We start from the raw sequence: 21,882 nt of genomic DNA, 5'->3' as shown, positions 1-21,882 counted from the left end.
CTTATGTCTTTGACTGTAGCCGGATTGAATGTTTTTGTCCTTTTGTATTATACTACTAATTGGCATTTGTTAATTGGTTCTGGCCAGATTGGTCTTTGAAACTTGGAAGCCATGAGTGTGCAGAACATATATGTTGATTTATAAATTTATTTGTTTACATTAAACCTTAGTATTTATCGTATAGAGAAATGTTATGTCGCTCACTCATTGCAGCCAATCCATGCGGACGCTGCAGAATTGGCACTAACATTCATTATATATACTAGTAAAAGATGCACATGCATTGCATGTGCTATTATTATTTTTAATTTGAGTAAATAATATTAAATAATTAACACGAAATTATTTTTGATTTAGAAAAGTTGTTCGATTTAAAAAGGAAGTTTTTTTTTTTATTTTTTATATTTAAAATATGGAGTGATTTGAAAAGGTTTTTAGTAGAGTAAGAAGGGTAATTATGGAATTAAGTATTTTGGTGTCCTCAAAGGTAGTTATTCTAAGGCTCTCATACTTAATATAATAGTATATATATATATATATATATATATATATATATATATATATATATATAATTTTTTTAATTTTTAAAAACTTTGAAATTTTTTTAAAGAAATATTTTTAAAGTATTTCTTAATAACCCCGCTGCTGCATCGTGTTTGTACGATATGTTTTTATAATTTATTTGGTTTATATTTAAATGAGGATCAAAATATATTTATAAGAAATAATAAGTGGCTACATTATAATTTTGATATATGAACTAAAAAAAAAAGACCTAAATAAGAATTGAACCCACAACCTCATGGCAAAGAAACATAGGTTTTATCCACTAAACTACATGTGATTTACATTAAATTTTTAACACTTTATTAATGAATATAATTAGTAAAACAGACCAAGAAACCAAAAATTAGTTACTCTAGATATCTCTTACTTAATAATATAGTATAGATAGTATAGAAGTCTAGATATATTATAGAAGTATAGATCACAGAGTCAGTGCGAAACCTAGGTTCGCCACCTCTACATGCAGCAGTGGAGAGTCCGATCGCCACCTCACCGCACCTCCGATACAGCCCATGCCCCACGTGCTGCCGCCCCCTCCGGTCTCTTTTTCAATTTCAGATTTTGGAAATAAAAACAAACTAAAGAATGTCGATGTGGACGAGGCAGCGGTCTCCTGTCATATATATATATGTATAATCAACTTTGGATTACTTGCATTAATTGAAATAAACTCCCCCACAAACCCCAAATTTCTCTTCGACTTTCTCTGCTTTTCATGTAACTGAAGTGCGAAGCCGTTCTCAAAAGCCAAAGCAATAAAACCCTTCAAAATTCTTCCTTTTCTTCCCTTTTTTTGATTGTTTTCCTGCGAAGAAAAAGATAAAAGAATCATAGAGATGGGTGAACTTGGGGTGGTGAATTCCGACGGCGCTGTTTTAAAGGAGGAAGAGCGTTTGGTATGGAGTTTGGGGACGACTCCTCCACCTGATCCAGCGTCCTTTAGTGAGGATTGTTTATCTGCGGCAGAGGAAGCGGTGGCGGAATTGGTGAATTGCATTCACCCCACTTTAGACTCCGATGAAAACAGAAGAGACGTCAATGATCATCTTCAGAAACTCATCAAGACTCGGCTCAATTGTGAGGTGGAATCATTTTTCCCCAACTTTTTTCTCATGTTTTTAGCGGGTTAATTTTATGCTGGACAAGCTTTCTTCTATATCAAGACCGTTTGATAGGAGAAGCAACACGCTCAAAGATTGAAAGCTCAGAAATCTGTTCTTGATTCTTTTATATGGTTTGATTTGATATCTCAGAATTCTAACATTGAGCCCAAATAAAGTTGTTCTACTCTTCTCCATCATGCTAAGGTTTCCTTCCAGATTAGATTAATATATTATGAATTAAACCCTCCGGTGTTGAATCTTGCCAAGTTATCCAGGATATAATTGATTTATTAATTGGGAAGCTCTAAAAAGTGTACTTCTTTTTTTCGTTTCATAACTTGCTAAGTTATCCAGGATATAATTGATTTATTTCTCGGGAAGCTCTAAAAAGTGTACTTTTTTTTCGTTTCATAACATAGTGAGTTCAATAATTACATGCTTTTTTTAGAATGTAATTACATGTATTGTTATACCCATTAATTTGGTGTTCAAATACCACAGGTTTTCCCCTATGGATCTGTGCCTCTCAAGACATATCTACCTGATGGAGATATAGATTCAACAGTCCTGAAAGGTCCTAATGTCGAAGACTCTTTGGCCCACGATGTTCTTGCAGTTTTAAAGAAGGAAGATCACAAAGAGGATACTGACTACCAAGTTATGGATACCCAATTTATTGACACCGAGGTAGTCCAGATGTAAAATATACTTTATTAATTTGGTTTTCTGAATGACTCTGTCTTCTCAGGATATTTATGATCATTTTGTGTAGTTTTGAAGTGTGTTTGTTCTTCTGATTGTAGCTTAAGCTTGTGAAATGTCTTGTACGGAACATAGTGATAGATATATCTTTCAATTAGCTAGGTGGACTTTCTACTCTTTGCTTTCTAGAGCAAATATTTAGCCACAAAATGAGAAATATCTTTCTTCATACCTTCTCACCAAGAACGAGCTCTTAAGGCATGATACATCTTTCGAATTCCTGGATGAATACTGTGTCGACTACAATGTGCTTCCCGTAGTATAACTTCTTTCAAATCTATCAAATTAGGAACCACTGGTCTACCATTAAAGCGTAGACTACCATCTGAGGCAACACTAAACTTTTCTGTCTGACCTGTTCGAGACAATTCTTTTAATCTATGGATATGCGGATCGGTCTTCTGTGCTGCTTTGATGCTGGATAAAATCTATAGCTCAACTTGAATAGATGACACTATAACGTAGTCTCCACTGATCTGATAAGTACATCCTGAAGTTCCCAAGTGCTCGTGAACTTTAGAGATAGTCAAAGATGTCAGCATGACATTCTGAACTTTCTTGCTGAGAGCATCTGCAATAAGATTCATTCGAACTGGTTGATACTGAATCTCACAATCAAAATCTTTAAGCAACTCCATCCATCGACACTGTCTCATGTTCAAGTCAGGCTGTGAGAAAAGATATTTAAGACTCTTGTGATCCGAATAAATCACAAACTGCTCATCGTATAGATATTGATGTCATAACTTCAATGCAAACACAATGGCAGCCAACTCTAAGCCATGGGCTGGATATCGGGTCTCATGCGACTTCAACTGACGAGAAGCATATGCAATCACTCGCTCATTTTGCATTAGGACACAACCAAGTCCATTTAGAGATGCATCTGAACAAACAACATATCCACCTGAGCCTGATGGCAAAGCTAGCACTGGAGCTGTTGTCAACTTTTCCTTCAAAGTCTAAAAACTTGACTCACATTCATCAGTCCACACAAAACGTCGATCTTTTTGCGCTAATTGGGTCATAGGCCTTGCTATAATAGAAATCATTCAATAAAACGCCTATAATATCCTGACAAGCCCAAGAAACTGCGAATATCGGAAATATTTGTCGGTGTTGGCCAATTAATAACAGCGTCCACTTTACTGGGATCTACAGATACTCTTTGAGCTGATATAACATGACCCAGAAATACTATTCTGTCCAGCCAGAATTCAAATTTAGAAAATTTTTTGCATACAATTGCGCTGCTTTGAGCGTTTGGAGGACTAACCTTAAATGTTCTCGATGCTCCTTCTTTGTTTTTGAATAAATCAGAATGTCATCTATGAAGACAATAACAAATCTGTCCATAAATTCTCGAAAAACACGATTCATCAAATCCATAAAAACCGCTGGAGCATTAGTCAATCCAAAAGGCATAACTAGAAATTCATATTGTCCATAACGTGTTCGAAATGCTGTCATTGAAACATCTTCCTCTCGAACTCTAAGCTGATAGTATCCGGAACGAAGATCGATATTTTTTTTTTTGATAAAAGACTAATTTATATTATAATAGGTAAAAGTTACATGAGATAGCGGATAAGTAATCCGCGAAATTACATAAGAGCTGGACTATTGTCTTAAAGCACTATTATCCCGTCAATAAAAATTGCCAACTGATCAAACAAGTCATCGATACGCGGCAGAGGATACTTATTCTTCACAGTAGCTTTGTTCAACTGTCTGTAATCAATGCACATTCTCATCGTTCCCTCTGTCTTCTTTACTAATAATACCGGAGTTCCCCAAGGTGACATACTTGGTCTAATATAGCCTTTTTCTAGTAAGTCTTGTAATTGCCTTTTAAGTTCTTTTAATTCCGCCGGAGCCAAACGGTATGGTGCTCTAGAAATAGGATTTGTCCCCGACACCAACTCAATGCTAAAATCTATTTCCCTTTGGGGTGGAAATCCAGGAATTTCGTCGGGAAATACATCAGGAAATTCCTTGACAACAGGAATATCTGAAATTTCAAATCTTTTTCCATGTGTCGCATCAACTGCATAGATCATGAATCCTTCATCCATGTTGACAAGATTCTAAACATTTCTATTGCTGACACTAATGGAATACGTGATTGTGAATCACTACCGTAAAAATTCCATTTACTCCCAAAATACGGTCTGAATCTGACAACTCCATGGAAACAATCCACGGTAGCTCGATAATTTGACAGAGTATCCATTCCCAGAATACAGGCGAAGTCAGACATATTTAACTTGATGAGATTAGTTATCATAATATTATCATCAAATCTAATAACACAATTCAGGATTATCTCATGAGAGATCAAACATACACCGGCAGGAGTAGAGACTGACACAGTATCTATCAACGGAGTAGTAGCAATCTCATGCTCATAAACAAATACAAAGATACAAATGAATGAGATGCTCCTGTGTCTATCAGTATACGAGCATGATGATTAAGCAGATACCTGCAATAACTCCGCCTGGTGCGTCTTGAACTTGATCCTGGGTTAAAGCATGAAATCGAGCATGCTGTGGCCCGGGAAAACGTTGCTGAACAGAACCTTTAGGCTGAGGATAGTTAGACAGCTGAAAAGACTGAGTCGGAACAAAAGGTCTATTTGCTCGTCCTCTAAAACCCTAACCAAACTGAGGTTGCTGAAATTGTCGTCTTACTGCATTAGGACATACTCTAGCATAATGTCCAACTTGCCCACAGAAATTACAAGATCCATGAACTCCCGTACACTGAGTACTGAAATGCTTACCACCGCAGCGATCACAAAATACTCCACCTGGTGACCTAACTGAACTTCCATGCTGACTGCCGGAACTAGAAGAACTACTACGAGTCTGTTTCTTGAACTGTTTTCCTTTGGCCTTAAAGTTTTGCTGCTTTGGTTGCTGATAAGACTGCGAAGGCTGATACGACAGTAAAGGTCGGTATAGTGGTGCACCCACTGGCATCGGCACATTACCTCCGAAACTCTGAGGAAAACATGGTTGAACTGACTGTGGTTTTGCCAAAAGTAGACTTGCTTCCACATTCTTGGCTTTCTCTACAGCATCGACATAATTAACAGGCGCTCTAGCTACTACTAAAGTACAAATGGTTCGATTTAATTCTTGCATAAAATGAGATAGCTTGTTCCGATCCCTGCTAGCAACATGAGGAACATAGGCAAGAAGCGCTGAAAATTAAGAGGCATACTCCACTATAGTCATGTTACCTTGAGTCAATCTATTGAATTTAGCTTCCTTGGCCGAATAATACGAGGGCGCTGAATATTCTCGAGTAAACTGAGCGCAAAATACATCCCAAGTAACTCTTTCACCTGATTCTTTCAGAGCTTCCTCAGTAGTCTCCCATCATAACTGAGCTCGGTCTTTTAGTTGACAAATAGCCAACTTAAGCTGCAAATCAGGAGTGTACTCCAACATATTAAACAAACGTTTCATACTTTTTAACCATGCTACAACTTTCTCACCATCTTCATTTCCAAAGAATCGAGGAGGACGAATATTCTGAAATCGGGATATAACTAGTTCCATTTCACCCATTCCTCTAGTCATCTGATCCACTTCATGCTCAACGTTAACATTTCGTGCTTCACCACGAAGACGACGACCTCGTCTTCCCCATTCAATCTCGTTAAGTCCTCCCACATTAGGAGCTTCAGATTCCTGAACAACTTCCTTTATTTTTCTGCCTTACGTCCAGGTGTCATCTACAAGACACAAGAGTTTAATCCACAGACAGAAGCAAAATAATCGGTTTAGTATAAGAGCATAAACTTAAACTAATAGGCAATTTCTACACTAAATGCCAAAACTTAATAAACTATTCGCTCTAGTCATTCTGATTCAATTAATTCAAAACATAGAAACAACTAAGAGCAAATAATCAAGCACATGCACAATCATTTTATTTGTGTCTAAACTCGAGTGACCTAGACTCTAATTCTCTGATACCAAACTGTCAGGGCCTGTGCTCTTAATTAATATTTAATTATCACACAACAAGGATTAAATGATGTAAACAGCGAAAACGAGTTTAAAACGTTCATTTTGGCCTACAGAAATTTCGGCATGACCTCTCCGTAAGTAGGACATCCCAAAAGTTTCAAAACACAACAACAATATGCGCTCGAAAATAACATCAAGTTCACAATCAACCAAACAAATATCCTACAGCCGCACTGGTCAGGACTAAACACAACATACCACAAATAAAATGATATTGCGTGTGTTCGATTATTTGCTCTTACTTGTTTCTATGTTGTGAATTAATTGAATCAGCATGACTAGAGCATATAGTTGATTAAGTTTGGCATATAGTGTAGAAATTGCCTATTAGTTTACTAAAACGATTATTTTGTTTCTGTCTGTTGATTAAACCCTTGTGTCTTGTAGATGGCACCTGGACGTAAGGGCAGAATAGGAAAGGAAGTTGTTCAGGAATCTGAAGCTCCTAATGTGGAAGGACTTAACGAGACTGAATGGGGAAGATGAGGTCGTCGTCTTCGTGGTGAAGCACAAAATGTTAACATTGAGCATGAAGTGGATCGGTTGACTAGAGAAATGAGTGAAATGAAACTAGCGATATCCCGATTTCAGAACATGCGTCCTCCTCGATTCTTTGGAAATGAAGATGGTGAGAAAGCTGTAGCATGGTATGAAACGTTTGTTTAATATGTTGGAGTACACTCCTGATTTGCAGCTTAAGTTGGCTATTTGTCAACTAAAAGACCGAGCTCAGTTATGATGGGAGACTACTGAGGAAGCTCTGAAAGAATCAGGTGAAAGAGTTACTTGGGATGTATTTTGCGCTCAGTTTGCTCGAGAATATTCAGCGCCCTCGTATTATTCGGCCAAGGAAGCTGAATTCAATAGATTGACTCAAGGTAACATGAGTATAGTGGAGTATGCCTCTCAATTTTCAGCTCTTGTTGCCTATGTTCCTCATGTTGCTAGCAGTGATCGGAACAAGCTATCTCATTTTATGCAAGGATTGAATCGAACCATTTGTACTTTAGTAGTAGCTGGAGCGCCTGTTAATTATGCCGATGATGTAGAGAAAGCCAAGAATGTGGAGGCAAGTCTACTTTTGGCAGAACCACAGTCAGTTCAACCATGTTTTCCTCAGAGTTTCGGAGGTAATGTGCCGATGTCAGTGGGTGCACCACTACACCGACCTTTACTGCCGTATCAACCTTCGCAGGCTTATCAGCAACCAAAGCAGCAAAATTTTGAGGCCAAAGGAAAACAGTTCAAGAAACAAACTCGTAGTAGTTCTTCTAGTCCCGGCAGTCAGCATGGAAGTTCAATTGGGTCACCAGGTGGAGTATTTTGTGATCCCAGATATCTATATATTATACTGGTTTGATACTTTTGCCAGAGAGATGTCTTGTGTAGCTGTATGGTGATGTATTTATGTTGTTTTGGATTTTATTTGTGGTATGTTGTGTCTAGTCTTGGTCAGTGCGGCTGTAGGATATTTGTTTGATTGATTGTGAACTTGATGTTATTTTCGAGCGTATATTGTCGTCGTGTTTTGAAATTTTTGGCATGTCCTACTTACGGGGAGGTCATGCCGAAATTTCTGTAGGCCCAAATGAACGTTTTAAACTCGTTTTCGCTGTTTACACCATCTAATCCTTGTTGTGTGGTAATTAAATATTAATTAAGAGCACGGACCCTGACATATTCGGTAGTGTATTATTTGTATTCTTGTATTCAGGCACTCTACAGATTTCTGGATTACTACAGTCAATTTGATTGGGATAACTATTGTATCAGTTTGAAAGGGCCAGTTCGTAAATCATCCCTGCCTAATATAGTGGGTAAGCTGACTCCTTTGGTTACATATTTGTGATTTGAATTTAATGCCCAGTGTCCTGTGTTGAATGTTCTCATTCTCCTTTATTTTCTCTTATTATCTTTCTCATTTTTATTCGCCCTTTTGGATTCTAGTCTCTCTGTTTTTGTCTCTGCGGTGAAGTTGCCAAATAGTGGATGGGATGATCTATTACTTGGTGAAGAATTCATGGAGAACTGCATGGAAATGATTTCAATTCCATATAGGGGGTCTGAAACAAAACAAGAAGGCATTTCAAACAAAACACCTCAATATCTTCGATCCACTAAAGGAAAATAACAACCTTGGGCGCAGTGTACATAGAGGTAATGCAAATTTTAGTCCGTCGCCTTTTTGTGTGGATGACTTTTAAGCTCAATGACATCTGAAATTCTAGGTTGTGATGCAACCTACTGCATCAGCCATCATGCCAGATTTTTAATCCACAGCCTTTTGACAGGTTTGGTCCACATTCGGCATTCTCAAGTCATGTCGGATTTTGGGTTTTGGTGGAAACTAATGTTAACAAACAAAAAATAGTTGAATTTGGATTTGACATGGTATCTCTTGGGCAATGTCTATTTTCATTTTCTGAAAATGTTTTCCATCTCTGGAAATAAAGCATACATTAACGTATTATTTTATTTTCTAAAACAGTAATATTGTCTTGTTCTTTTCAAATCAACTTTTATCACTCCCTAAAACTACTCTGTTTATGCATTTATATTCTTATCCAGTACTATATATTTGACGAATGTAAAATACCCTTTCACTGAAATTAAATATATGTCAACAAATAATTTCATGACTGACATGACATATGCATGATTAAAATATATCATTTAGGAAACAAAATCAAACATTCTATTACATTTTCCTTTACAATCTCCAAAACACATTTCTAAAAACATACCTCCAAAGATGCTGGAAATGAGACAAATCTTCACATAGCTGTATTTGGTCCATCTGCATTTTCTCCTGCTCTCATAATCCAAAGATTCCGTTCAAACAAATTTCACTTAGTGGATGAACTAAGGAATGCTAAGGTATGTTCTCCACATGTTTTTACTGGAGTAATAGCACCTTTTGTAAAGTTGTGAAATAAGTTTTCGGCATCAACTGAATGATCCATACTATGCTTATTCTAAGGTAATTTCCACCGTATCCGGAGTGCCTTTAAGTATGGGGCTCGCAAGCTAGGTAAAGCTCTATTACAACCGAGGGATAAAATTGCTGAAGAGATCAATAATTTTTTTGCCAATATTCTTTCTAGGCATGGAAATATCTCCAGAAATTGCATAGAACATTTCGCTCTAGAATTTGGTGATGAAGTGTCTTCAACTACATCTTTTTCGTCCGACGGTGAATTATATTCTGACAATGGAAAACATCTAAAATTTTCTGTCAGTGATTTTGATAAAGTTAGTTTTGGGATTGAGGAGAAATATATTTTCAAGAATAACCTTGATAGATATTTGGCAAGGGAAGTTCCTGCGGAAGTGACATCACAAGTGTTAAAATCACCTGCCAAAAATGAAAGCTTTGAGGCAGGGAATTTTCAAATAAGTTACTTAGTGAATACTCATTTGTTTGATGGCAATTCATGGTTTTTTTTTTTTGATGGCAATTCATGGTTGAAAAACAGGGAGAAATATTCTGAGATAAATAATATGTATCAATTGTGTGTGAACAATTTGAAGTGTCTTTGTTTGAATGGTTCTGGTTCCTCTACTCACAAGCCTGGTATTTTGGAAAATCTATGTTATGATGTTACTAAAGTGGGATCAAGTGGCATAGGAGTATCAGAAACTATTGATTCTTTGGCCGACCTCTCTGGAGATTATGATAGTCATATCAGGAGTTGCTTCACGGTCAATTATGCCACGGGTTTGCTTCATCTGCATCTGTAGTGTACAATCCTCCATCAGCACCTTTTACGACTCGAAGCAAAAAGCAATTTGATATTGTTTGTCATCCAATGCCTCTCAGGAGGACCACCTCTCAAACTACCACTCGTTCTGGAGGGAAAGCCAATGTACGAGTAACTGGCACTTACTTTCCGAACATGATAGTATATTTTTCACTTCTCAAGTCTTGATTTCGTGGTCATGCTTCAATTTTCCCTATATGATTTCGACACGATTTATTTTCATTTGCCTTGTAGAAAGTTTTTTACAGGAAGAGATCGTCACGAGGGAGGGGCATGAATAAGATGCAGGACTATCACAGTCAGTTTCTGGATGTCAGTGTAGTAATTGCTTATACCCAGCTGTCGGCTGGTCAAAATCTTTTGGAAGCTATACACATGATATTCTGTCTGCTCAAAGCAGATCTCGAGGTTAGCTGGAATCGATGGGAAACCAACCGATTCTAACTCAGATCCGTGTAGAATTGAATTTGGATCAATTGGTAATTTAGCAGAACAGTTGCTTTCACGCCTTACTAATCTTAGTGGATCGATTCCAAGAAGGTCAGAGGAGATGCAGGGTTCGAGTACCATAATTAATCAAGAAAGGTGTGTAAACTTCCCTTCACAATCTTCACGTCATAGGCACTTCTAGCTCAAGACTTTTTGCTACATCATCTCAAAGCATGCTGTATCTCAATCTTTCAGGTTTGTCAGGCCGTCAATGTATCTTAAAGATTCAAAAATGCTCCCTTTCTCGGGCGATTCACGACCCAACGGACAAAAACTTTTCACCATCAGTGGCCCGTGACAGCCATCATCGCCGATCAATTTCCTCAAATTCAGCACCGACATCAACACCGATCGACCGATTGCAGCCGGAAATTCCTCTACACGGCATATTCACTTTTTCTCTACGAGGGCAAATCAAAATCAGCTTTAAACTTCGCTTCGAAAGACACTGGACTTTTGCCGACTCTATTACAGATGGGTTTCGGCGATAACAACCGAGCTACAGGTAGGTTTCAACCACGAGGTAGCCGGAATGGAAAGAGGGACGAAGTCATCAAGATTGAATATAAAATATTCACGCTGAGATTGGGCAACGGAGGCAGATCGATATGGTGGTCCGAAAGAACGAGAAATAAGTGTTATATGATGGATTTCGAACGTGAGGAAGGACGTTGGATAAGCTCAAGACTTAAGGATGTTATCAATGTATCATCGATAGGCACGGGCTTTTACAGACTCCGGGGTAGAAATGCCGTATTCACGATACAACACTTCACCAACAAGCGTGGAAGATTTCTGGAACTGTCCAAATACAGTTCACAAGGAAGGAAATTCACCACTATAGTGCCTAGCGGTAACAACTCAGTGGGATGGAAAAACTTATCAAACACTCTGGACAAGCTCATGTTCGGATATCAACAGCGGGACATTCTTCACGATTGCAACGGCTTAGATCACAGGAAGAACAGTAACTACAATATGAATGACAGATTGATAAAGCGAGCTGAAGGTCAAAGGAACGGAAACTAGACGGGAGAGAACAGAACACGATACCCTAACAGGAATTGGAACAAAGCACTCATTGTTACCAAAGGAAGAGTCAATATTTCGTGGGAGTTAATCCAAACAAATCTTGGGAAAGACACTAAGACGAAGGTCGAACTTTTTCCGTTCCAAGCAAACAAAGCTGTATGGTGGCCTATCAACGATGAAGTTTTTTCATCTTTTTTAAAACTGAGAAGAGGATTCTTTGATAATGGGATCTCCTTGGATTTCGAGGCATGGAGGGATGATATTAATTCATCAGATACCGTTGAAAAATGTTGCAATAGTTGGATCAGTATCTACGGGCTACCTTGGAATTTATGGGAGACAGTTAATTTCAAAATCATCGGGGACCTATGCGGGGGTTTGATGGAAATCAGCAATGACACACTATTCTTCAGAGACCTTGCAGCAGCTAAAATTAAGGTCAAAGGCGTTGAAGGAGGGTTCATTAACAGTCGTATGAAAATACAGCTGGAAGGAGGAGTTAGAGAATTAAGCATCCGGGTTGAAACTTTCGATCTTACAGCCTACAATAATTTCGAGAAACAAACTTATGCGCAAGTGGTGGTGAATGGCAAGAAGAAAATGGCGGGATGAGGCAATCAAAATATTCAAATGAAATCAAGGATCATCGATACACCACAACGCTGTCTTACAAAGAATAATGAAGCTTTGGAGGTGCAACCAGATTCCGCAACAACCAAGGAAGATGTGGGAGTAGAATTGGAAACTGTGGGACAAATGGCATCACGGAATGCACTGCAGGGTTCGGGGACCATGGGGGAGGATTCACATGGCTGCAATCATAGAACAAGTCAGGACATTGCTAATTCAGTTAAAAAATTACAGGCCGCTCAGAAGATGGGAAGGAAGGTGGAAAAAATAATCCAACGAATATCACCTAAACAGATTGAGGAATTCAGAAAGTCTCCCATTCATTCACTATCTGCTATGTTTGATGAGGACGGGGAATCAACAAGGAGCACACAAGGCAAGCATTCGAGAATTCAGGTCACCCAACAGAACTTTAGCAATTCACACAACAAAAAAGCTGAAGAGGTGATGGATCCTGTCAATACCAGCGACAGGAATAAGACGGATGAGCTGCACAGCGAAGATTTAAACAGGGAGGGGGAGTTGCATCAGGATGAAGAAGAAGTATTTCATATTGAGGATTCTGAAGATGATTTTTTGGATGATGGTTACGATTCTACGGAGTCGGATACTTATTTATCTTATCAAACGGAAATCATTTCTAATCATGAACCAATTGACGTGGATTTTCAAGAGCTGTTCAAAGAAAAGGAAGTCATCTCTCCTTCCAAACCTGACACTATCCGTGACAACACTAACCCTTTAGTGGGCAAGGTACTTTCCTGTCTTCCTTCATCGACTTTCAATCACTCTTTCACTCTTCAATATCTTTTCCCTTGTTCTTTCAATGCGTTGGGGCTGTCTAGTGGGTTTTTAGGAGGGGGACAATCCAGTGATTTTGCCAAGTCAGGGATCGAGGAAGATAACCAACTAGGACTTGTAAGGAAGGAGTGTTCCGATGTAAATAGGACGGTGCAGGAGAGGGGTCAAATGGTTAAAATAGACAATGGTTTGAGTAAGTCATCGGGCAAGCTAACCAGAGAGCTTGGTAGATTGAAATGTGAAATCAATTACGAGAAAGGATCGACCTCGAAGGGATCTAAACGTTGTTTATGAAGATATGCTCGTGGAATATTAGGGGTGGGGGGTCGACTAGAAAAAGGGAAATAGTCCGCTCTACAATACGCAAGGAAAACCCGGACATTGCTGTGGTGTTAGAGATTAAGAAAAGTGCAGTTGATCGTCGCTTTGTGGCAAGCTTGTGGAAATCTAGATTCGTTGATTGGGTATGTTTACCAGCGGAAGGAAGATCAGGAGGTATTCTGGTGTTGTGGGATCCAAGATTGGTTCGCGTAAGTGATAATTTGATTGGGAATTTCTCGGCTTCAATAAAAATTCAGTGGAATGATGACATTTTTTGGTGGTTCACCGCCATTTATGGACCTTGTAACTCAAGAAATCGAGAGCTACCGTGGGATGAATTAGCGGGACTGAATTCCATCTGTGGGGAGAACTGGTGTGTTGGAGGCGATTTTAATGTTGTGCGTAATTTGAGTGAAAAGTTAAACAGTACCTCCTACACCACAAGTATGCAATGTTTCGATAAGTTGATACAAGATTTGGGCCTTCATGACCCCCCTTTGATAAATGCAAAATTCACATGGTCGAATTTCAGAGCCAACCCAATTTGTTGCAGACTGGACAGGTATCTAATTTCTGAGGGCTGGAAAGATTTATTTCCCACTTTCCGTCAAACAGTGCTTCCGAGATTTACATCTGACCATTATCCGATTACTTTGGATACCACAAAGTTAAAATGGGGACCAACTCCGTTTAGATTCGAGAATGTTTGGATGACACATAAGAACTTCAAAGAGTCTTTTGCAACGTGGTGGCAACGAGGAATCACACAGGGATGGGAAGGCTACAAGTTCATGAAGAAATTAAAGAACATCAAAAAAGAAGTTTCTATTTGGAACTTCGAGGTCTTTGGTGATTTAAATGTTAAAATCTCAGAATTGCAAAACAGAGTTAGTGGGTTAGATGCGAGAGAAGCGGAAGGAGATTGGACAGACCAACTAAATGAACAGCGACGGGAAGCTAGATGTGAGCTGGAAATTATGACCATTAGAAAGCAACAAATGGTGGGTCAGAAAGCAAAAGTTAAGTGGATGAAAGATGGGGACCAAAATTCTAAATTTTTCCATTCAATATTGAAGAACAGAAGAAACAGGGCTTTTATAGAAAAAATTGAGTTGGAAGATGGTTCTTTGATTACTGATGATGCACAGATTCAAAATGAAATTATTACCTTCTTCGAAAGGTTGTATAAAAAATCAGAAGGAGACGGATCAGGTATTGAAGGGTTGGATTGGATGCCATTATCAAGGTCAGAAGCAGCACAACTGGAAGTGCCATTTGCGGAGAAGGAGGTCAAAGCTGCGGTGATGGAATGCGATGGTACTAAAGCCCCGGGGCCCGATGGCTTCACTCTAGGTTTTTATCAACAAAACTGGGAAACAGTAAAAGATGATCTGATCAGAGTTTTTGATGAATTCTTTCAAGACGGAATTGTTAATGCAGTTACGAATGAAACGTATATATGCCTTATCCCCAAAAAAAATGAGGCAAGAAAGGTTAACGATTTCAGGCCAATAAGTTTGACTACAAGTTTGTACAAAATTTTGGCTAAAGTTTTGACAAATAGATTGCGAAAGGTGATGACCATAACAGTTTCGGAAAACCAAAGTGCATTCATTCAAGGAAGACAGATCACTGATTGTTGTCTTATTGCCAACGAGGTTGTGGAAGAGTATAGAAGGAAAAAGAAAAAAGGGTGGGTCTTGAAAATAGATTTGGAAAAAGCTTACGATAATGTGGATTGGAGATTTATGGATTTCGTCCTTAGAAAAAAGGGGTTTGGGGTCAAGTGGAGGAAATGGATGAAGGGTTGTGTTAGTAGTGTCTCGTACTCAATTTTAATTAATGGAAGACCGAGGGGGAAGTTTAGGGGGGGCAGAGGTCTTAGACAAGGTGATCCATTATCACCATTTTTGTTTAATCTAGTGATTGATGGAATGGGGAGATTGATTGATATGGCAAGGGCAGCAAATGAGGTGAGAGGACTTGTGGTTGGGAGAGATAAAATGGAAGTTACACACATTCAATTTGCAGACGATACCCTGTTCTTAATTCAGTCTGCTACAGATTTGTTGGTGGTGGTCGAGCTGCTCAAATTCTTCTGCACGAAATCTGGCCTCAAAATTAATTTCGAAAAAAGCTCTCTGTTAGGGCTAAATCGTTTGGATGATGAAGTTGATGCCTTAGCGGCTGCAATTGGCTGTAAGAAAGATCAGTGGCCAATCAAATACCTCGGGCTACCGTTGGGTGGAGATCCGAAGAAATTGGAGTTTTGGACACCGGTGATATCCAAGATGTCAACTAAATTGGGTGCTTGGAAGAAGGCTTTTCTATCTAGAGGTGCTCGTTTGGTTTTGATAAAATCCGTTCTCAATGCAATGCCAACTTATTATATGTCCATTTTCAAGGTACCCAATAAAGTTGAAAAACAGTTGGAAGCATTGATGAGGAACTTTCTATGGGATGGAGCTGATGGGGAAACGCATAATCATGTTGTCAATTGGAACCAGGTGTGTAAACCGAGAGACAGGGGAGGACTAGGATTAGGGAACATTCGTCTGAGAAATAGGGCTCTATTAGGGAAATGGTGGTGGAGATGCGCTACAGAAAGGAATTCTCTTTGGAAAAAGGTTGTGGGTAGTATTTACGGATTTCACGAGAATGGCTGGGACGTAAGGGTAGCAAGGAACGCGACTTTCAAAAGTCCTTGGAAGTTTATTTCTCGATCCCATTCGACTTGTCAAACCATGATTGCAACGGTCCTTAAGGGGGGGAATATAGTTAGGTTTTGGGAGGATAGGTGGGTGGGTTTCTCCTCGTTCCAAGATTCTTTTCCACACATTTATTTATTAGCATCGAACTCTAACAAACCCATAGCTCAATTCTTCTCGGTTTCCAGCAGTCATGGTGATTCAGTCATTTCTTGGGACGTGAGGTTTAGAAGGGATTTGAATGATATCGAGTTGGGAGAATATACTGATCTTCTAGGGGTATTAGAGTCGGTATCGCTGTCTGTAGGCACAGGGGATGTCAGGGTTTGGTTAGGGGATTCGTCTGTTGTCTTCTCTGTCAACTCTTTTTACACTTCATTCTTTCCGCTTGATTCTTATCCTGTATTCCCATTTTATCACAACATATGGAAAGTACCTATCCCACAAAAAGTGAAGGTGTTCTCATGGATAGTGGCTTTGGGAAAAATACAAACTACCGATAACTTGCAGAGACGAAGGCCAGAGCTTGTCTTAAACCCACAACGGTGTTATTTGTGCAAGAACGACGAGGAGACCCAGGATCATATTTTGCTTCACTGTGCTTTCACGACTAATATTTGGACAAAAATCATGCGCCATTTGGGATTTGAGTGGACATTTCCAGCAAAGGCAGGAGATATGTTGATTTCAAATAATGAATTTCTCACGGCAAAGGGGTTAAAAGATTTTTGGTGCATAATAGTCCATTGTGTTTTTTGGACAATTTGGTTGGAGCGAAATGACAGATTATTCAATGACAAAGAACAGACCAGCGACGAAGTATGGGAGAAGATCAGATTTAGAGTTGCGACATGGACGACCGTCGTACCAAAGTTCCAGAATTATTCTATTTTGGATTTAATTAGAGATTGGTGTTATATTTTTTGTTGATTTTTGTGATTAGCATCGGTTGTGGTTACTCGTGGAAGGCTCATCCACGAAATCTGTAATTGATTGACTTTTATCTATTATAATATAAGTCTGTTTCCTAAAAAAAAAAAAAAAAAAGATGACCTTGCTGAAAAAATGTATTAGAAAGGATGGTTAAACTTGTACAAAAGAATGAAGGGATATGACTTGGTCGCTTTTACATCAAACATTTTGGTAGATACAACGTGTTCAGATTTTTCATTCTGTCATCACAGAAGGAGAATTTAGTCTAATATAATTTAGTAAATATATTAGGGTGAAACTTTTTGAATCTCACCCCTTGCTATTGAATACTAATGGCTAACAGTGAGTAGTTAATTAACGGCTCAAGGCTTGTAGTATATACCACGGCTGTTTTCTGGGGAGAGTCTATGCTCCACCGGGAGCTTTACTCCCCCTACCTCAAATAATTGACATGTGTCTATTTTTATTATTTTATTTTGTTTGTCTTTTTAATTTTTCTTTTCTTTTCTTTTCTCTTTCCTAATTTATTGATATTTTCTCTCTCTACTTTTTTAATTTCTCTTTCTTGGTTACGTTAACTTATCATTACAAATATTGTTTTTTCTTTCTTAATTTTCTTTATTTTTCTATTTCCTCATTTATTGTTATTTTTCTTGTTTCTTTTTTCTCCTCACTAGTGTCATACATAGTATAACATAATATTTACAAAAAATGATTCATAATATTGTAACTATATATTTTCATATTTATATCTATAAAACTAATACGAAATATGAAACAACAACATTCAAATGTAATTTTATAATAATTAGAACATCATATATGTTTCAAAAAATAGTTGAACTACATTATATTCACTGTGAACAAGCAAAAATTATGTTCTAGTCATACCATCAAAAATCTCCAAAAGTCATTCTACCATCAGCAAGGTCTTCAATCATCCTACAAAATAATGCACCCAGTTTATAACAATTAATGACCATTCATATTCATAAAAATATAATAATAATATTCATATCTTCTAAAACTTGGTAATACTAACCTGTGAAAATTTATGAGATAAATGTTGCATTTGATTTGGATTGAGTCCACTCCAATTGTTATGTAATTTATTTCCGTGTTCCTTTAAAAACAACATGTGAGTAATTTCAATGTATTTATATATAATCAAACAATAATAATAATTTTACTTACACCATGCATAACATAATTTAATGTTGGACAAGATATTTGAGATGACCAATGAAGATGATGCATTTCTTGAGCTCCATTTTGATGAGAATTATGTGGATGACCAATTGTTGCTCCAAGAAAAAGTTCATCTCTTGCATATTGAATGTTTTGAACTTTACTTGCTGTATTTTTCATCATTCTTCCTGTAATACACACACACACACACACACACACACACATATATATATATATATATATATATTTCAAACAAAAAATGGGTTAATACATTACATTTTCAAATAATACACACTATAGCATGATAAAGTGAAATGTGCTATAATTACAATGTAAATTTAGATATAAGTATTACCTTTTTTTTTCTTTCCTTTTGAAATCCAATGGCTTGTCATTCCAGAGTTATTAGTTCTCTTTGATCTAATATGAGCAGGATCACGTACAATCATTTGATTCATGTCATGATCATCTTCACCAACAATTTCACCAGCAATTTCAACATCTAATTTCATGTTCTCAAACATCTCATTTATCTCCAGTGAAAGACTTTGAAGTCTTCTTTTGATCAAGTTTTTCGAATCAACATGAACCGTACTTTTTGTAATGAGATCATAACAAAGTCTCATCATTTGATTTCTATACACAACATCTGAATCTTTCCCACACTCCATGCTGAAATTTTCACAACATTGTATCCTATTTCTAATTGTCTTCGTCCATCGCATTTTTATGTATCTTGTTGGTATCGAATGGACATTCATGAATTTTAAAACAATCAAAATGTGCTTACACAACACCCCAACAGTTTCAAAATAATGACAAGTGCATTTGATTTCATTAGTTTCCACATCAAATGTGACATTTTGGATCCTATTTGATTGTCCAACCGATCTTATGTCAAACTTCATTGGATTGCCCGTGAATGTAGGGGGGTGATCAAACTCAATGTTTAAAGAATTCACTAACTCCTTTTCAAAGATTTTGTAGATGTCAATTGTATAAACAGATGCGGCATGCTGTAGCAACGGTTGATTTTTCACTACGAGTGTAGGCATCTTATGTCGGCACTTATAGTCTTTTTCATTTTCTTTTATCCGCCACCGTTTCTGAATTTCTTCGAATCTATTCACAAATTCAAATAGAGTAAAAGTTCTCTTTCCACCATCTTTCAAAACAGAGTTTGTGCATTCACTTCTAGAGGTAGCCTTAAGCCCAGCACAAAATTTTTGATTACTAAATGCTGTTGACCATTTATGTCGCAACTTGTACATTCCCCTCAACCACGAATGGTTTTCAAGACCAAACTCACCAATCATTTTTTTCCACACCACATCAAATTCTTCCTCAGAATCACAAAATTGCATACACTTCATAAACATGCCTTTAAATTCATGATTGACATTCAAATTACCCAAATGTGAAGGGACATTTTTTGAAATGTGCCATTGGCAAAGACGATGTTGTGAACATGGAAACACCGATTCAATAGCATTCATCATTGCTTGACATTGATCTGTGAAAATTGTTTCTGGTTGTTCCCCCCCCATAGATTCAAGAAATGTCTTAAACAACCACTGAAATGAAGTCTCTGTTTCATCAGACATGAAAGCTAACCCAAACATCACATTATCCATATGATGATTAATGCCAACAAATGGAGCACATATTAAATTATATCTATTAGTCCGATAAGTTATATCAAAAGAAAGCACATCACCGAAATAATCAAAATCAATCCTAGCTCGACTATCTCTGTAAAAAAAATTTGACAAACGACCATTTTCATCCATCTGAATATCCCAATAAAACAAGTCTTCCTCGTTTGATTTGGTTTTAAAATATCGTATCAACTCAAAAGCATCTCCATTTTCAACCCTCGAGTGTCCCTTAGTGACGTAATTCAGATAATTATAAGCATCTTTTCGAATAAAACCTAAATTCTCCACTCCATGTGATTCTTTCTCCATATATGACAACACACTAGAAGGTTTTATCCCAGCCTCTGACATTACTCTTAAAGTTTCACCTTGAGCATATGAAACTTTACGAGCCGATCTCAACAAATATTTTTGACTTTCATCAACCATTTCATGATTATGGTTAATTTCAAAAATTGTCACTCTCCAGTCTTCATTTTTTTTCCTTCGAATCCTAAGTCTTGCTTTACATTTGGTTCTTGTTTCTAGATTTTGATACACAGGTCTATTGTTATTTGCACTCCGCTTTCCATCCTTTATTCCTTGAGATGAACATTCAAATTCTTTCATATAAAGATCTTTAGAACCACTAAAATAAGCTTCTTTCTCCCTTCGAGCACTAAAACCTCTAGTGTGTGCATACTCACAATATAATAAATAAGCATCATCAATACTTTTTATGGTTTGACCAATAGCTAACCTTTGCTCAAATTCTTCAACAGTGGATACATGTTTTTTCTCAACATTTGACGTCTCCTCATTTTCGGCCTTGCTGTCTTCATTGGTGCAAATGGTATTACCAATAACACCTTCTCCATCATTTAATATCAAATCTAACAAAAAATAGAGATAAACATTATAGATATTAAAAATCATCAATTAACAATATTATTTGATATATAAACGATCAAGTAAGATATTTTAAAAAATATGATTCATTCTATCAATGTTGTATTTATGGGCATATCTGTGTTTCTTTTAAAAAAATTCTTCATATTAATGTATTGTTCATATAAATGAATGGTGAAAAATAATATTAAATCAAAAAATAAAACTTGGCTATTCAAGAAACGATATCAACGAAACATTAAATGGTGATTCTGAAAAAGAGGACTTTAAATGGACTAAAAAACTACTATAAAATACATACCTTCCATTAAAAATTAATGCTGCTGAATGGGAGAACTTTGGGTTGTTGAATGGCGGGAAGAAAACACTCGCATCACTTAATTGACGGTGGTGAAGAATTAGATTTTTTTTATCTTTCAACCTTTTCTTCTCTTATTGTTCAACCATGGTTAAATATATAAATGTAATGATAAGTTGAGGTAACCAAGAAAGAGAAATTCAGAAAGTAATCAGAGAAAATAGCAATAAATTAGGAAAGAGAAAAGAAAAGAAAAATTAAAAAGACAAACAAAATAAAATAATAAGACAAAACACGTGTCAATTATTTGATGTAGGGGGCGTAAAGCTCCCGGTGGAGCATAGACACTACCTGTTTTCTGCTACTGAGAGTGATACAAGAAACCTTGTGTCAGTATATCTGTTAGTCCTTTTGAAAGACAAGCCATTTTCGTCTTTCGTGATTTTACATGGTATGAACAGATCCGCAAGAAAATTTACGCAGTCGGTAAAATGATTGTAATAGAAATGTAATATATGATGTAAAATAGTATTATGTTTGGTATGATTTTTAAGTATAAAATAATTTTGAATTTTTTGATGAAATGACGAAATTGTCTTTTTCTTTATTTTTTTTCTTTACTCCGGCAACGGAGGTAGTCCGACAGCCGATGGCGATCCGGCGGTCGGCGGTCGGTCGGTGGTCGGCGGAGGCGGTCGGC

General features: G+C 37.3%; 1 protein-coding gene and 2 long non-coding RNA genes across 19 annotated transcripts; 1 reads left to right on the top strand and 2 right to left on the bottom strand.

Annotated features, from left to right (window-relative positions):
- Positions 1 to 988: 988 nt before the first annotated feature.
- On the top strand, positions 989 to 10,204 carry LOC140803039 (uncharacterized). Of its 17 annotated transcripts, none has more exons than XR_012111744.1 (6): positions 989 to 1,649; positions 2,172 to 2,357; positions 8,190 to 8,292; positions 8,423 to 8,632; positions 9,456 to 9,506; positions 10,086 to 10,204. XR_012111744.1 is itself a non-coding variant. In XM_073158724.1 (4 exons), the coding sequence occupies exons 1-3, from the start codon at positions 1,404 to 1,406 to the stop codon at positions 8,267 to 8,269; spliced, it is 453 nt and encodes a 150-aa protein (XP_073014825.1). In that variant the 5' UTR covers positions 989 to 1,403; the 3' UTR covers positions 8,270 to 8,292; positions 8,423 to 9,201. The 17 variants fall into 17 exon arrangements, 7 of the variants coding, with proteins under 7 accessions (XP_073014825.1, XP_073014820.1, XP_073014824.1 ...); XR_012111743.1 differs by lacking the exon at positions 10,086 to 10,204 and adding an exon at positions 9,580 to 9,837; XR_012111740.1 differs by lacking the exon at positions 10,086 to 10,204 and adding an exon at positions 8,767 to 8,866 and having other exon boundaries at positions 9,456 to 9,837.
- On the bottom strand, positions 9,326 to 9,915 carry LOC140803041 (uncharacterized). Its single transcript, XR_012111748.1, has 2 exons — positions 9,831 to 9,915; positions 9,326 to 9,389 (listed from the first exon to the last, which is right to left on the bottom strand). It is a non-coding gene; the product is annotated as an uncharacterized lncRNA (long non-coding RNA).
- A 699-nt stretch (positions 10,205 to 10,903) lies between the features above and the next one.
- Positions 10,904 to 21,661, bottom strand: LOC140803040 (uncharacterized). Its single transcript, XR_012111747.1, has 3 exons — positions 21,534 to 21,661; positions 17,271 to 17,537; positions 10,904 to 10,960 (listed from the first exon to the last, which is right to left on the bottom strand). It is a non-coding gene; the product is annotated as an uncharacterized lncRNA (long non-coding RNA).
- Between the last annotated feature and the right edge of the window lie 221 nt (positions 21,662 to 21,882).

Source organism: Primulina eburnea, chromosome 10 (assembly GCF_022965805.1).
Source record: "Primulina eburnea isolate SZY01 chromosome 10, ASM2296580v1, whole genome shotgun sequence".
Taxonomy (NCBI): Eukaryota; Viridiplantae; Streptophyta; class Magnoliopsida; order Lamiales; family Gesneriaceae; genus Primulina; species Primulina eburnea.
This window is presented reverse-complemented; position numbering and strand designations above follow the sequence as displayed.